We start from the raw sequence: 17622 nt of genomic DNA, 5'->3' as shown, positions 1-17622 counted from the left end.
AAGAAACCTGAATAGACACTTCACCAAAAAAGATATATACAAATGGAAAATAAGCATAAGAAGCAGGGCTTGGCATATGTCAATGACAAATCACAAGTTAAAATAATGAGACACCTCTACAAACCTATCAGAATGGCCAACATGTAAAACATCAACATAATATTAAAAGTCCAAGCCTCAGCAATCAGACAACAAAAAGAAGGAAAAGGCAAATTGGCAAAGAAAAAGTCAAACTCTCACTCTTCACAGATGACATGATACTGTATGTGGAAAACCCAAAAGTCTCCACCCCAAAATTGCTAGAATTCATACAGCAATTCAGCAACATGGCAGGATACAAAATCAATGCACTGAAATCAGTGGCATTTCTGTATACTAACAATGAGGCTGAAGAAAGAGAAATTAAGGAATTGATCCCATTTTCAACTGCACCAAAATCCATAAGACACCTAGGAATAAACCTAACCAAAGAGGTAAAGGATTTATACTCTAAAAACTACGAAATCTTATGAAAGAAATTGAGGAAGATACAAAGAAATGGAAAACATTTCATGCTCATGGATTGGAAGACTAAATATTGTGGAAATGTCTATGCTACCCAGGGCAAGTTACAGGTTCAATGCAATCCCTATCAAAATACCATGGTCTTTCTTTACAGAGTTGGAACAAATAATCTTTAAGGTTTGTATGGAATCAGAAAAGACTGAATAGTCAGAGGAATATTGAAAAAGAAAACCGATGCCAAGGGCATCGCAATGCCAGATTTCAAGCTGTATTACAAAGCTGTGATGGTCAAGGCAGTGTGGTACTGGCACAAAACAGACATATAGATCAATGGAACAGAATAGAGAATCTAGAAATGGATCCTCAACTCTGTGGTCAAATAATCTCTGACAAAGCAGGAAAGAATATTCAATGGAAAAAAGTCTGTTAAGCAAATGGTGTTGGGAAGACTGGACAGCCTCATGCAGAAGAATGAAACTGGACCATTCTCTTACACAAAGATAACACCGACACAAAGATAAGCTCAAAATGATGAAAGACGTAATGTGAGACAAGAATAAAACATAGAAGAGAATAAAGGCAGGGACTTCTTTGACCTCAGCCACAGCAACTTCTTGCTAGACTCATCTCTAAAAGCAAGGGAAACAAAGGCATAAAGGAACTATTTGAACTCATCAAGATAAAGAGCTTCTGCACAGCAAAGGAAAGAGTAGACAAAACCAAAAGAGAACCTACAGAATGGGAGAAGATATTTGCAAATGGCATATCAGATAAAGGGCTAGTATCCAAGATCTATAAAGAACTTATCAAACTTAACACCCAAAACACAAAAAATCTGGCAAGGAAATCAGAAGACATGAACATACATTTCTCCAAAGTAGACACAAATGGCCAAGAGACATGTCAAAGAATGTTCAGCATCATTCAGCATCAGGGAATACAAGTCAAAACCAAATGAGATACCACTTCACACCAGTCAGAATGGCTAAAATTAACAAATCAGGAAACAACAAACATTGGTGAGGATGTGGAGAAAGGGGAACCCTCTTGCACTGTTGGTGGGAATGCAAGCTGGTGCAGCCACTCTGGGAAACAGTATGGAGGTCCCTCAAAGAGTTAAAAATAGAGCTACCCTATGACCCAGCAATTGCACTACTAGGTATTTACCCAAAGAACACAAACATAGGGATCCAAAGGGGCACCTGCACCTCAATGTTTATAGCAGGAATGTCTACAATAGCCAAACTACAGAAAGAGCCTAGGTGTCCATCGGCAGATGAATGGATATATATGGAATGGAATATTACTCAGCCATCAAAAAATGAAATCATGCCATTTGCAATGACATGGACACAACTAGAGAATATCATGCTAATAGAAATAAGTCAACCAGAGAAAGACAAATATATGATCTCACTCATATTTGGAATTTAAGAAACAGAGGAGCATAGGGGAAGGGAAGGGAAAAAAAACAAGACAAAATCAGAGGGCAACAAACCATAAGAGAGTCTTAAATCTAGGAAATAAACTGAGGGTTGCTGGAGGGGAGGTGGGTGGGGAGATTGGGTAACTGGGTGATGGGTTATAAGGAGGGCACATGATGTAATGAGCACTACATGTTATATACAACTGATGAATCACTGAACTCTACCTCTGAAAATAATAATATACTATATGTTAATTAATTTAATGTAAATAAAATTTTAAAAGGAAAGAAAGAAAAAGGAAGGAAGGAAAGAAAAAGGAAGGAAGGAAGGAAGGAAGGAAGGAAGGAAGGAAGGCAGGCCGGCCGGCCTTGGTATCTCCCAAATTTGGGGAGAGATTTAGACATCAAAGTTCTTGAAGCATGTCCACAATAGCCAAACTGTAGAAGGAGCCTCGGTGTCCATCAAAAGATGAATGGATAAAGAAGATGTGGTTTATGTATACAATGGAATATTAGCCAATAGAAACGACAAATACCCACCATTTGCTTCGACGTGGATGGAACTGGAGGGTATTATGCTGAGTGAAATACGTCAATTAGAAAAGGACAAACATTATATGGTCTCATTCATTTGGGGAATATAAAAAATAGTGAAAGGGAATAAAGGGGAAAGGAGAAAAATGAGTGGGAAGTATCAGAAAGGGAAACAGGACATCAGAGACTCCTAACTCTGGGAAACGAACTACGGGTGGTGGAAGGGGAGGGGGGCGGGAGGTGGGGGTGACTGGGTGATGGGCACTGAGTGGGGCACTTGATGGGATGAGCACTGGGTGTTATTCTATATGTTGGCAAATTGAACACCAATAAAAAATAAATTTATAAAAAAAAAAGTTCATGAAGCTCTTAGTTCCCTAAACATATTCAACTCAAATGAGTATTCTCCAAGACACATCAATAGTAAAGCTTTTAAAATCAAAGACAAAGAGAAATCTTAAAATCAGTAAGAGAAAGGGAGTTTATCACTTACAAGGGAACTCCCCTCCCATAAGGCAATCTGTGTATTTCTCAGCACAAACCTGACAGTCCAGGAGACAATGGAATGCCATATTCAAAATGATAAAAGAAAAAACTGCCAATCTAGAAAACTTTACTTCAGAAATGAAAAATACATAAGGCTTTTCCAGACAACTGCTGAGGGAGTTCATCACTGCTACACTTGCCTCATAAGAAATTGCCTAAGGAGTTCAGTTTTTCAACTAACTGCAAAAAGGAAATTTGTCATTTTGAAACATCCTACAAAGAAAAGCCCAGGTCCAGGGGTCTTATTTTTTTTAATAATAAATTTATTTTTATTGGTGTTCAGGGGTCTTAATTCTACCAAATATTTAAGGAATTAATACCTACCCCTTCACAAACCTCTCCAAAACAAAGAAGAGGAGGGAACAGCTCCTGACCTATTCTTTGAGGCACTCCCTCTCCCCCTGTTCCCTCTCCCCAGCCTCCTCCCTCTCCCTGTCTCTCAGAACTGAGAGGGCTGTCTTACTTGGAACATTGTACTTCTGGAGACAGTAGGCAAGCTCCATAGGTTGCACTGCTTTCTGACGGCTGTCCTGCATCCTCTCCAGTAGCAAGAGCAATTGGAAGGGGACACTTCTCCTCTGCTCTTCTGTTCCTCTTGGTACCGTTATCCTGCCAAATAAGCACATCCATGAACCTCCTTATTCCCAGAGTTCTCAATGTGAGCTGCATACTGGAATCACTTGGGAGAACTTTCGAAACTCTCCATGCCCAGGCCACTCTGCAGACAAACTAAATCAGAATTTTTTTTAAATCAAAATTTCCAATGGTGGGGCCCAGTTATCAGAATATTTAAGTTTACCAGATGATTTAAATGTATAGATAAGGGGCACTTTGGTGGCTGAGTTGGTTAAGTTTCTGCCTTCGGCTCAAGTTAAGATCCCAGAGTCCTGGAATCAAGCCCCACATCAGGCTCCCTGCTCAGTGGGGAGTCTGCTTCTTCTTCTACCCCTCACCCCCTCATGCTCTCTCTCTCTATTTCACTCTCAAGTCAAAAATAAATAAATAAATAAATAAATAAATAAATAAATAAATAAATAAAGTTGAGAGGCACCATATTAGCAAATTGGCTATACAGAATATCCTCTCAAGAGGAGAATCAGACAACTGTTACCTCACCCCTCTCCCTACTCTGCCCAACAATCACACTTAAATGAAGGGCAGATAAGAAGTCCTAGGTCCACAGCAAAGTGGCCATACCACTAAATGTCCAGGCTGAAGTACTCCAAAGTGAAAAGGCAAATACTGATCTAGGCTCTGGCAATAAAAGAAAACATGAAGTAATGTCAGTTTATTTTGAAAATGATTTGCCCAATAATAGGCATCTCTCAGTTGCCCGTGCAATTCAAAGGGAGAACACAATTAGGAACACAACTAGATAACTATTGGATCATCTCAAAATCTGACCTGAAGACAGAACAAACTCCATAACTAAAGGTAGAAAAGAATACAGGAAGTGCAGAGATGCGATTTTGGAGAGAAACAGACTGCAGGTGCTGCAGAGGGGATGGGGAAGGGGAGAAATAGAGAGGAACACACAGGAGAACACACAAAGAGAACATTTCCCCAAAGCTATTGGCTTAGAAAAGGAGAGGAGCAGAATTTCATGAGTTCTTGCAATCAGCAGGACTTAAAGCTTGAAATTTTAAAAATCAGAGGGTTTGGCTGGGCTAGAGCCTGGAATTCACTATGCTGTTCCTGGAAAGAAGGCAGGAAACAACCTGGTGGAAGACAGCATTGAAACAGTGACCTAATGGGGCATACAGTGGGAAGAGGAAGAGTATTTGCTCTTCTCAAAGCACGTCCCTGAGAGACAGCATGCACAGAGACACCATCCAGGAATGAAAGAGCCAGGTGGCACCATTTCACTCCCCTGCCCCTCAGCATAAACACACAGCCACCTGTGGGAAGCAGCACAGTGACAACACTGGCTGCCTAACTTACCTACAATAAGCCCCATATTCCGTCACTCCAGTCATACTTGCCTGTATCCCAATGTGGTGATCCCCTCACCCAAAAGACCAGTACAAATCCCATACCACACTTCCCAACTAGAGAGTCCTGCAGGACCTCAGTTGTGGGGGAGGTGGTGACAGGTCTCATTTCACAAGCAGACCAGGGCACACCTAGTTTGAATTCACAATCTATTAAAATTCAGGCCAGGGACAAAACACTGCCTACAGCAGACAAAGAGACCTCTTCAAACAACTGGCCTGAAGGACATATCAGCCAAAACACAACAGAAGAGAACATGCAGCACACATAGGAGACACTCCCTGAAGCAGCATGCCTTGACACTATCTGACATCCCTTCTTTAGGCCATTACTTCCAGGAAGAGGAGACACAGCTGGATTTTCTAACATAAAGAAGCAGGCAGAGACTTAGACACAATGGGAAGGCAGGGGAATTTATCCCAAATGCAGAACATGATAAGGCCATGCCAGAGATCTAAGTGAAACAGATATAAGTAACACACCTGAGGGAAAATGTAAAGTAACAATTATAAGGATACTCACTGGGCTTGAGAGAAGAATGAAAGACAACAGTGAGATCCTTACCACAGAGACAAGAGTTTAAAAAGAACAATCAGGTCTGGGGGAAAGATGGTGGAATAGGGGCTTCACCTCACCTGGCCCAAACTCACCTAGATAACTTCCAAACCATCCTGGACACCTAGGAATTCAACCTGAGATTTAGAGAGAGAATAGTCGAATGCTACAGAGAGAAGGGTTTTCGCTCCTAACAAGGTAGGAAGGCGGGGAAAAAAAGAAAATAAAAAAGAATCAAGTGGGAGAGGGGCCCCGCGAGAACCTCCGGGACAGGAAAGCCCAGCCCCAGAGAAGTGGAAACTTTAAAAATCCGAACGGGATTCTTCCCTGACAGAAAAGCTCAGCAGGGAAATTGGGCAGAACCACAGGAGGAGGAAGTGAAGCCTCCAGTCTCCTGGAGCCACTACTAGAGGAAGTGCGCCCAAGGAAAGCACGGGCCAATCTCAGTAAAGGGCTGGGCATGCACCCAGCGGGGCATCAGGAAGAAGCCAGTCGGTCAGGTGGGGGCTCCAGACCGAGGGGTCTGCACCCTGTTGCTTTCAGGAGCCACAGCCCCGGAGCGCGATTCCAGCAGCGCAGGCCCCGGATCCCAGGGCTCCAGGGGACAAAGCTCACCATCCTGAGCTCCCCGCGTACAGGTGGAGGTGGGGAGGGCACAAAACAGCGAGGACTCTCCTGCTGCCAGGTGCCCCAAGATGTACAGGTCAGTGCCCCCACCCTGGGAGCATCTAGGCCAGTGTGGACTGGGAGACTGCGGGTGGTTACTGGGGAAGCTGACCCCAGAGTTGGAGTCAGTGTTGGCCGCCGCCAGTGTTGTTGTTCCTCCTGGTGTCACCTGGTGCCTGGGAGGGGCGGAGGCCCAGGGAACAGAGGCCTCACAGGGTAAACAGCTCCCACTGAGCCCAGCATCCAGCAGGTGGTGGGGGCATCTCCCCAGGTACACACGCCTGAGAGTCAGCACAGCAGACCCACCCCCAGAAGACCAGCTGGAGGGACAGGGGAAGAACAAATTCTTGACCAAGCAGCGCTGGAAAGCTCCAGGGGAATTCCAGGTATTTATAGTATATAGAACCAAAGGGTACCCCCTCCTTTTTAAAAAATTTTTAAAAATATTTTCCTTTTTTCCATCACATCTCATTTTTATATCAGACTAAAAGTTTCCAATATTTTTTTCTCTTTTCCCACCTTAACTACAATATTTCACCACTTCTTCATTTTTAAGTTTCTTCCTTTTTGACTTCCATATTTCTACAATTACAGGTCTTAGATATATTTTACACTTCTAAATTCCCTTCACCATAATCAACTTATTTTGGGGAGGATATAAAGATAAGTTTTGTTTTGTTTTGTTTTTTGTTTCCTCTGCCTCATTTTGTTCTACAATGGAAGAAGTTAATACCTTCTAAAACATGACCAGCATGCACCCAGTCCAAGTGGAATACCATGCTGGTTCATTCTGTGAGACTATATTCTCTCTTCATTCCCATCCTGCCCTCTTCTTTTATCTCATTTATGTTTTGGTGGTCAATGTTGGGGCTTTCTACAAGTATTGCTGGTTTACATAAATTTGGGACTGAGCATCTTCCAACATACAGAAATTAACATACTCAGAACCAAAGGATCACCATCTAGGACCCCTCAGGTAGATTATATTCTCCCTCCACTACAACTTCGTCACCACCACCATCTCCCAGTCCCCCACCCTTTTTCTTCCTTCTCCTTTCTTTTTCCTCTTTTTTCTCTTTACTTTTGCTTATTTCTCTTCTTTTTTTCTTTTCTTTTTTTCTTCTTCTTTGGGATTCTTGGCCTTTTATTACTTACTACTTTAAAATTGTTTTAAAATTTGTTTTTTGCTTTAGTGGTCCTTTTGTTTAATTTTGTTCTGATCTTTGTTTTCAATTTCTGGTCTCTGACCTCATCAAAATCATCAAGGGTGAAAATTTACTTAGGTCATGGTTGATACTCTGGAGTCAGCCCACTCATACTCAGCACTGAGCAAAATGACTAGAAGTAAGAACTCGCCACAAAAGAAAGAATTAGAAACAGCACTCTCTGCAACAGAGTTATAGAACTTGGATTAAAAGTCGATGTCAGAAAACCAATTCAAAAACACAATTATAAAGCTCCTGGTAGCTCTGGAAAAAAAACATAAAGGATTCAAGAGACTTCATGACTGCAGAATTTAGATCTAATCAGGCCAAAGTTAAAAATGAATTAAATGAGATGCAATCCAAGCTGGATGTCCTACTAATGACGAGGGTTAATGAGGTAGAAGAAAGAGTGAGTGACATAGAAGATAAGTTGATGGCAAGGAAGGAAGCTGAGATTAAAAAAAAAGAAAAACAAAAGACCATGAGGAAAGGTTAAGGGAAATAAATGATAGCCTCAGAAGGAAGAATTTATGTATAATTGCTGTTCCAGAGAGCGCCAAAAGGCCCAGAGGCCCAGAAAGCATATTTGAACGAATCATAGCTCAAACTTCCCTAATTTGGGAAAGGAAACAGGCATTCAGACCCAGGAGATAGAGAGGTACTCCCACACACCGAAAATCAATAAAAACCATTCAACACCTCAACATTTAATAGTGACACTTGCAAATTCCAAAGATAAAGAGAATATCCTTAAGGCAGCAAGAGACAAGAGATCCCTAACTTGTATGGGGAGATATATTAGATTAACAGCAGACCTCTCCACAGAGACCGGGCAGGCCAGAAGGGCTGGCAGGATATATTCAGGGTCCTAAATGAGAAGAACATGCATCCAAGAATACTCTGTCCAGCAAGGCTCTCATTCAGAATAGAAGGAGAGATAAAGAGCTTCCGAGATAGGCAGAAACTGAAAGAATATGTGACCACTAAACCAGCTCTGCAAGAAATATTAAGGGTGACTCTGTAAAAGAAAGAGGAAGTCCAAAGAAATAATCCACAAAAACAGGGAATGAATAGGTATTATGATGGCACCAAATTCATATCTTTCAATATTTACTCTGAACGTAAATGAGCTAAATGATCTCATCAAAAGACTCAGGGTTTCGGACTGGAAGAAAGAGCAAGATCCATCCATTTGCTGTCTACAAGACACTCATTTTAGACAGAAGGACACCTACAGCCTGAAAACGAAAGATTGGAGAACCATTTACCATTCAAATGGTCCTCAAAGAAAGCAGAGGTAGCAATCCTCTATCAGATAAACTAAAGTTTATCCCAAAGACTGTAGTAAGAGATGAAGAGGGACACTATATCATACTTAATGGGTTATCCAACAAGAACCTAACATTCATGAATATTTATGCCTCTAATGTGGGAGCTAACAAGTATATCAATCAATTAATAACCAAAGTAAAGACATACTTAGACTACTTACTACATAAGTAGTCTCCTACATACGTACACAAATAGTAGGAGACTTCAAAATGGCACTTTCTGGAAATGACAGATCTTCTAAGCTCAATATCACCAAAGAAACTTTAAATGATACACCAGACCAGATGGATTTCAGAGCTATATAAAGAACTTTCCATCCAAATGAAACTGAATACACATTCTTCTCAAGTGCACATGGAAAAACTTTATCCAGAATAGACCACATACTGGGTCACATATCAGGTCTAAACCAATACCAAAAGAGTGGGATTGTCCCCTGCATATTTTCAGACCACAATGCTTTGAAACTAGAACTCAATCACAAGAAGAAATTTGGAAGAAACTCAAACACGTGAAGGGGACAGGGCATCCTACTAAAAGATGAAAGGGTCAACCAGGAAATTAGAGAAGAATTAAAAAGATTCATAGAAACTAATGAAAATGAAGATACAACTGTTCAAAATCCTTGGGATACAGCAAGAGCAGGCCTAAGAGGGAAATACATGGCAATACAAGCTCCCCTCAAAAAATTGGAAAGAACTCAAATACAGAGCTAACCTCTCACTTAAAGGAACTGGAGAAAGAAGAGCAACTAAAATCTACACCAAGCAGAAGAAGACAGATAATAAAGATTCAAGCAGAACTCAATGAAATAGAGACCAGAAGAACTGCAGAAAAGATGAACAAAACCAGGACTTGGTTCCTTGAAAAAATTAACAAGATAGATGAACCATTAGCCAGCCTTATTAAAAAGAAAAGGGAAAGACTCAAATTAATAAAACCATGAATGAAATAGAGAGATCAAAACCAATACCAAGGAAATACAACCGATTTTAAACACAAAATATGAGCAGCTAAACACCAATAAATTAGGCAATCTAGAAGTGGATGTATTTCTGGTAAACCACAAACTACCAAAACTGGAAAAGGAAGAAACAGAAAACCTGAACATGCCAATAACCAGGGAGGATATTGGGGCAGTCAGCAAAAACCTCCCAAGACACAAAAGTCCAGAGCAGGATGACTTCCCAGGGCAATACAATCAAACATTTAATAGGAAACAATACCTATTCTACTAAAGCTGTTCTGAAAGATAGAAAGAGATGGAATACTTCCAAGCTCGTTTAATGAGGCCAGCATCACCTTATCCAAACTAGACAAAGACCCCACCAAAAAGGAGAATTCTAGACCATGATGAACATGGATGCAAAAATTATCAACAAGATAGGATCCAACAGTACGTTAAGAAGATTATTCACCATGACCAAGTGGGATTTATCCCTGGGATGCTAAGACGGTTCAACACTCGTAAAACATTCAATGTGATGGATTATATCAGCAAGAGAAAAAACAAGAACCATATGATCCTCTCAAAAGATGCAGAAAAAGCATTTGACAAAATACAGCATCCATTCCCAATCAAAACTCTTGGGAGTGTAGGGATAGAGGGAACACTCCTCAGCATCTTAAAAGCTATCTACGAAAAGCCCACAGCAAATATTCTCAAAGGGAAAAAACTGAGAGCCTTTCCCCTAAGAACAGGAGCATGCCAGGGATGTCCACTCTCACCACTGCTATTCAACAGAGTACTAGAAGTCCTAGCCTCAGCAATCAGACAGAAAAGAAATAAAAGGCATTCAAAAAGGCAAAGAAGAAGTCAAACTCTCCCTCTTCGCCAATGACATGATACTGTACATAGAAAACCCAAAAGACTCCGCCTCAAGATTGCTAGAACTCATACAGCAATGTGGCAGTGTGGCAGGATACAAAATCAATGCCCAGAAATCAGTGGAATTTCTATACACTAACAATGAGACTGAAGAAAGAGAAATTAAGGAGTCAATCCCATTTACAACTGCACCCAAAAGCATAAGATACCTAGAAATAAACCTAACCAAAGAGGTTAGGATCTATACCCTAAAAACTATATAACACTTCTGAAAGAAATTGAGGAAGACACACAGAGATGGAAAAATATTCCATGTTCATGGATTGGCAGAATTAATATTGTGAAAATGTCAATGTTACCCAGGGCAATTTACACATTTAATGCAAGTCCTATCAAAATACCATGGACTTTCTCTCTTCAGAGAGTTGGACAAATCATCTAAGATTTGTGTGGAAGCAAAAAAGACCCGAATAGCCAGGGGAATATTAAAAAAGAAAACAGCTGAGGGCATTACAATGCCAGATTTCAGGTTGTACTACAAAGCTGTGGTCATCAAGACAGTGTGGTACTGGCACAAAAAAAGACACATAGATCAATGGAACAGAATAGAGAACCCAGAAGTGGACCCTCAACTTTACGGTCAACTAATATTCGACAAAGGAGGAAAGACTATCCACTGGAAGAAAGACAGTCTCTTCAATAAATGGTGCTGGGAAAATTGAACATCCACATGCAGAAGAATGAAACTAGACCACTCTCTTGCACCATACACAAAGATAATCTCAAAATGGATGAAAGATCTAAATGTGAGACAAGATTCCATCAAAATCCTAGAGGAGAACACAGGCAACACCCTTTTTGAACTCGGCCACAGTAACTTCTTGCAAGATACATCCACAAATGCAAAAGAAACAAAAGCAAAAATGAACTATTGGGACTTCATCAAGATAAGAAGCTTTTGTACAGCAAAGGATACAGTCAACAAAACTCAAAGACAACCTACAGAATGGGAGAAGATATTTCCAAATGACCGATCAGATAAAGGGCTAGTTTCCAAAATCTATAAAGAACTGATTAAACTCAACACCAAAGAAACAAACAATCCAATCATGAAATGGGCAAAAGACATGAACAGAAATCTCCCAGAGGAAGACATAGACATGGCCAACACGCACATGAGAAAATGCTCCGCATCCCTTGCCATCAGGGAAATACAAATCCAAACCACAATGAGATACCACCCCACACCAGTGAGAATGGGGCAAATTAACAAGGCAGGAAACCACAAATGTTGGAGAGGATGTGGAGAAAGGGGAACCCTCTTGCACTGTTGCTGGGAATGTGAACTGGGGCAGCCACTCTGGAAAACTGTGTGGAGGTTCCTCAAAGAGTCAAAAATAGATCTGCCCTACGACCCAGCAATTGCACTGTTGGGGATTTACCCCAAAGATACAGATGCAAAGAAACGCCAGGACACCTGCACCCCGATGTTTATAGCAGCAATGTCCACAACAGCCAAACTGTGGAAGGAGCCTCGGTGTCCATCTAAAGATGAATGGATAAAGAAGATGTGGTTTATGTATACAATGGAATATTACTCAGCCATTAGAAATGACAAATACCCACCATTTGCTTCAACGTGGATGGAACTGGAGGGTATTATGCTGAGTGAAATAAGTCAATCGGAGAAGGACAAACATTATATGGTCTATTCATTTGGGGAATATAAAAAATAGTGAAAGGGAATAAAGGGGAAAGGAGAAAAATTAGTGGGAAATATCAGAAAGGGAGACAGAACATGAGAGACTCCTAACTCTGGGAAACGAACTAGGGGTGGTAGAAGGGGAGGTGGGGGTGGCGTGGGGGTGACTGGGTGGCGGGCACTGAGGGGGGCACTTGATGGGATGAGCACTGGGTATTATTCTGTATGTTGGAAAATTAAACACCAAAAAAATAAATTTATATAAAAAAAGTACAAGTCACTGCGAAAGATTATATATGTGGGGGATCCCTGGGTGACTCAGCGATTTAGCACCTGCCTTAGGTTTAGGGTGTGATCCTGGAGACCCAGGATCGAGTCCCACATCAGGCTCCCTGCATGGAGCTTGCTTCTCTCACTGCCTATGTCTCTGCCTCTCTCTCTCTCTCTCTCTGTGTCTCTCATGAATAAATAAAATCTCTTAAAAATTATATATGTGAAAATGTACAGTAATATATATGCTTATCAGCCTGAATAATAGTCTTACCTCTTCAATATCTTGGTGAATCCCACATTCATAATTAATATCTGAATCAAGGAGTTAAGACAGCAGGTCTGTCCAATGTTGTGTAAACCAACAGGGCCTATATAGAAAAGAGAAAAAAATACTGAGGACAAGATCAAGCTAAGCAATTTAACAAAAATCAAATGTCTTTCTAAGATCTAACAAGGACATGAAATCCCACAAAATTCTCTCAGAGGTACAAAGACTTCACTAAAGAGCTTGCAACCAAATTGGAGAGGAGGGATAAAGCATGGGACTCTGAAAAGCAAACTAGTAGTAAAACTTTTGATAGTTCATTAGGAAAAGAGAGCTGTCACAAGAAAGTATTATGCAATGTCAAATGAATAGTACAAGCAATTGTTATAAAAGCAAAGAGAAAGAAAGAAACTACAGAAAGTATAACTGGGAGCATTATGAGTTCCTCCCACTCAAGCTGTTCCTTATAGAGTTGAGTCAGAATGGGCATATATGACTCTAGTCTGAACTAGAGTTCAGACTCCAGTGAACAGGATCCTACCTAGTCCCCACCAGTTGAAAAATATCAGGGGAAGAAAACTCTGGGAGAGATTCACTAATCTAAGCTCACCTCCAGAGGCTGGAAGCCAAAAGGAATTTATGAAGATGTGAGAAAACCAAAAGATAGCATTTCTCTGAAGTCTCCTTTCCCAACCCAACTTGGGGTCATCTGACCTCACAAAGTGAGTAATTTAAGAGGGAGGTAAAACCACTAAACTCAGAGTTCCTGAGGAAAGGATTTTTGTGTATATGAGATAGGGTATTAAGATAAAAAAAAAATCCAGGGACAGTAAATATTCACAGATTTTGGCTCCTGAATCAGCAGAAGAACCTCTAGACACACTAGCACACAGGTGCAACAGTAAAGGCAGGAACTAATGCTGAGTGCCACTATATGCCAAGCATTAATTTGAGGCACTTTCCACAGATTATTTCATTTACCCCTCCCAACAACCTTATGTACTCAGTACTAGGATTATGCCCACTTTACAGATGCAGAAATGGAGGCACATGAAATCAGGAGTCATTAACCACAAAGCTCTACTGGTTCAGAATACAGTAGGTGAGCAAAGTATTTCTATACAGCCAAAAAGAGAAAAATGTGAGGGATCTAATGACCATGAGGACAGTCCCAGGCGCTGAGGCACTCCCTTCGCTGCTCCTTCTTCCTCTTCATATTGTTCTCTTCCTTATTTTCAGTGGGTTCTGCTGAGAAATGCTGAGACTCAGCCAGGATGCACTGGCAAGTTACCTCAGGAACCCCAACACCTGACCCATTAGTGATCACTCCAAAATCCCCAGGCTACTGGCTGCCCGGCTTGTCTTCAGGACTGCACACTTCCAGGAAGAGTTCACCTGAGTCAGCTTTGGTGGGAGCTCTGTGAAAACACACCACAGCTAGGTAAGAATAAGGGAGAAGGAAAGCATATCCATGTGATCAGTTCTGATTCCAAAGAGACAAGTCACGTGGATGGAGGCAAAACATATTATGCTAAGTGAAATAAGTCATTCAGAGAAAGACAAAAATGTATGATCTCACTCGTGTGGAATTTAAGAAAGAAAATAGATGAACATATGGGAAGGGGACAGAGGGAAAAAAAGGAGAGAGGGGAACAAGCCATAAGTGACTCTTACCAATAAAGAACAAACTGAGGGTCTATTGACTAATATATGTAGTTAGAACTTGACTTTCTGGGAATCTGCTGAAAATCAATGAATGAATGAACGAACAAGCAAACAGCCAGCCAGCCAGCCAAACCAACCAACCAACCAACCAACCAACCAACCAACCAACCAACACCTCAGAAGGTTTCAAGACACGTGCCTACAAAGGATCATGGATCATTACAAAACTGAAAACATCAGTATCTGCTTCGCCAAGTTGGCCCTAGGAGATTCTACAGGATATTATAGAGTTGTCACCAAATGTAGCTCCTTTACTATTGAGAAGTTCTCACTCTCTTACGTAGATAAAGACCAGATAAAAATGAATATAAAAACCTTGCTGTTCTGGGCAGGTAAAGGAATAAAAATATTGTCTTTTCTTCTCTGCTCACAATCTCTTCTCAAGAGTAGACTACCAATGCAAGAAAACTTTGGCATTTTAAGAGAGAAGAGCTAAATCTCAATGTTATACCAGTGTACTTGTAAAACTCACTTCTCCCAATCTCAGTCTGTCCAGACAATGCATAAAATTCCATTTCAAAAAGTCTCCTTCAGGGACACCTGGGTGGCTCAGCGGTTGAGCATCTCTGCCTTTACCTCGGGGCATCATCCCAGGGTCCTGGGATCAGGTCCCACATCGGGTTTCCTGCGGGGAGCCTGCTTCTCCCTCTGCCTATGTCTCTGCCTCTCTCTCTCTCTCTCTCTCTGTCTCTCATGAATACATAAGTAAAATCTTTTTTAAAAAAAGGATCAATCTGAGGGTTGATGGAGGGAGGTTTGTGGAGGATGGGCTAGATGGGGGGATAGGCATTAAACAAGGCACTTACCTGCAATGCCGTGGATGGAACTAGAGGGTTTTATCTGTCCGATAAAGACAAATATGTATCATATGTGGAATTTAAGAAACAAAACATAGGGGAAGGGAAGGAAAAATAAGTTAGAAACAGAAAGGGCAAACATAAAAGATTCTTAACTACAGGAAACACATTGAAGGTTGCTGGAGGGGAGGGGGTTAAGGAGATGGGGTAACTGGGTGATAAGCATGAAGGAAGCACGTGATGGAATGAGCACTGGGAGGATGACAGAACATGAGAGACTCCTAACTCTGGGAAACGACCAAGGGGTAGTGGAAAGGGAGGTGGGCGGGGGGGTTGGGGTGACTGGGTGACAGGCACTGAGGGGAGCACTTGAAAGGATGAGCACTGGGTGATATGCTATATGCTGGCAAATTGAACTCCAATTAAAAAAATAATAAAATAATAAAAATAAATAAAAATTACAAAAAGAATGAGCACTGGGTGTTATATGCAACTGATGAATCACTGAATTCTACTCTGAAACTAATAATATACTATATGTTAAGTATATTGAATTTAAATAAAAATAAATTAAATTGAATTTAAGTAAAAATTTAAAAATAAATAAATAGGGCACTTGTGATGAGCACTGGGTGTTATATGTAAGTGATGAATCACTGAATTCTATTCCAAGAAACCAATATTGCACTGTATGTTAACCAATAAAATTAAAAAACAAAAAGATAAATCTTAAAGGGAAAGAAATGTTCGGCTTATAAAACTCTAGGGTTAAAACTGAAAACTAAACTATACATTCCTTACCTCTCCCACATGTTTCCGTTTTTTTTCTTCTTCAGAGCAGACAGCCATATGCTTTTTCCCGTAGGTTCTCTACTCTGGCAAATAGCACAACATTCACCAAGGGGGTCCAGACCAGAAACCTGGGTATCTCTTTTCTTCTCACCCCCAGGCCCAATCATTAAGGACTGTCAATTCTACCACTTAAAGGTTTGCTCACAGGCATTCTCCTTGCTAACCATACCCTTGACTTCCTGGGAAACCTGTCCTGGCTCCTCAGCTGAGCCTCCACATTGTCTATGTGTCCGTGCACTTTGTACTCAGAGCTCTTCAAATAATTGGTTTGCCATATTCTACTGTGGGGAACAGCTATGTCTCCATAGCTGGAGGAGTACTGGAGAGTGGTGCACCACTCAGACTCTTCCTGCAGGGCAGACATGATTTCTCAGGCAGCACTGGTTGACAGCTCCCCACTGAATCCCTGTCCAGTAATTTACCCTTGAGAAGAAATGTATCCCTATCCTGTGACTGGACAATAGAGAGTATAAAAGTCTTATCACCTTGCCTCAAGGTGATATAGCTCTGAGGGGCCATCCAGCCCCTTAAGATCAGCTAAGGCCTCTGATGCAAGTATCTGCCAGGACAACTCCTCCCTCTGCCCATCCCTGCTTTTCTCACCTCTCCAAATTGTTGTTCCCAAGGGTACTCCCCAGTAAACCTCCTGCATACACATCTCAGAGTTTCAGCATCTGACCTGAGACCCTAAACTGTGAACATCTGGAAGGCAGGGAATGTGTATCTTCAATTGCTACCATTACACTTTGCACAGAGCATAGTGGGAATTCAATAAATAACCACTGAATGAGTGAATGAATAATGAACGAATGAACACATACATGAATAAGGATCTATATGGAACAAAGAACTGTTTTCAAATATCGAAAATACTATCATGTGGAAGAGACACGATTAGATTTAATTATATTTCTTGTCTTTGGGGCATGAGGGTGGGGGAGGTCAAATGACCTGATGTATGAAAACTATTAAGAAATAGATTTCAGGGATCCCTGGGTGGCGCAGAGGTTTAGCGCCTGCCTTTGGCCCAGGGCGCGATCCTGGAGACCCGGGATTGAAACCCACGTCGGGCTCCCAGTGCATGGAGCCTGCTTCTCCCTCTGCCTGTGTCTCTGCCTCTCTCTCTCTCTCACTGTGTGCCTATCATAAATAAATAAAATAAAATAAAATAAAATAAAATAAAAAATTTTAAAAAAAGAAATAGATTTCATTTCAAAATAAAGAACTTTCTCACAGCTGGCAAGCCAACTCCAGAAGCAGTAATTTGTATGTAAGCAGAGGCTAGGCAAGCCCTTGAAAGAGAGTGTAGAAAAGAACTGAATGATGGGTGGAGGCTGAGATCTGTTGTTTACCTTCCAAACCCGAAGCTTCTGATCCCCTCTAGATACTCATTTTAATTCAAGTGGAAGCATTCAAATGT

General features: G+C 41.2%; 1 protein-coding gene across 6 annotated transcripts in view; it reads right to left on the bottom strand.

The window, feature by feature from the left end:
• The window catches only part of USP18 (ubiquitin specific peptidase 18), a 75620-nt gene that overhangs the window by 36487 nt on the left and 21511 nt on the right, over positions 1-17622 (bottom strand). For 3 of the 6 annotated variants that reach the window (XM_077871782.1, XM_077871783.1, XM_077871777.1), the window contains exons 2-4: positions 13987-14246; positions 12835-12931; positions 3474-3619 (exon numbers count right to left, since the gene is read on the bottom strand). In XM_077871782.1, the coding sequence (XP_077727908.1) occupies positions 3474-3619; positions 12835-12931; positions 13987-14044 (301 nt within the window). In that variant the 5' untranslated portion in view covers positions 14045-14246. The remainder of the gene's footprint in view (positions 1-3473; positions 3620-12834; positions 12932-13986; positions 14247-17622) is intronic. The other 3 variants (XM_077871780.1, XM_077871779.1, XM_077871781.1) reach the window with 3 other exon arrangements.

The sequence above is a fragment of the Canis aureus genome, chromosome 25 (assembly GCF_053574225.1).
Source record: "Canis aureus isolate CA01 chromosome 25, VMU_Caureus_v.1.0, whole genome shotgun sequence".
NCBI classification, from domain to species: domain Eukaryota; kingdom Metazoa; phylum Chordata; class Mammalia; order Carnivora; family Canidae; genus Canis; species Canis aureus.
This window is presented reverse-complemented; position numbering and strand designations above follow the sequence as displayed.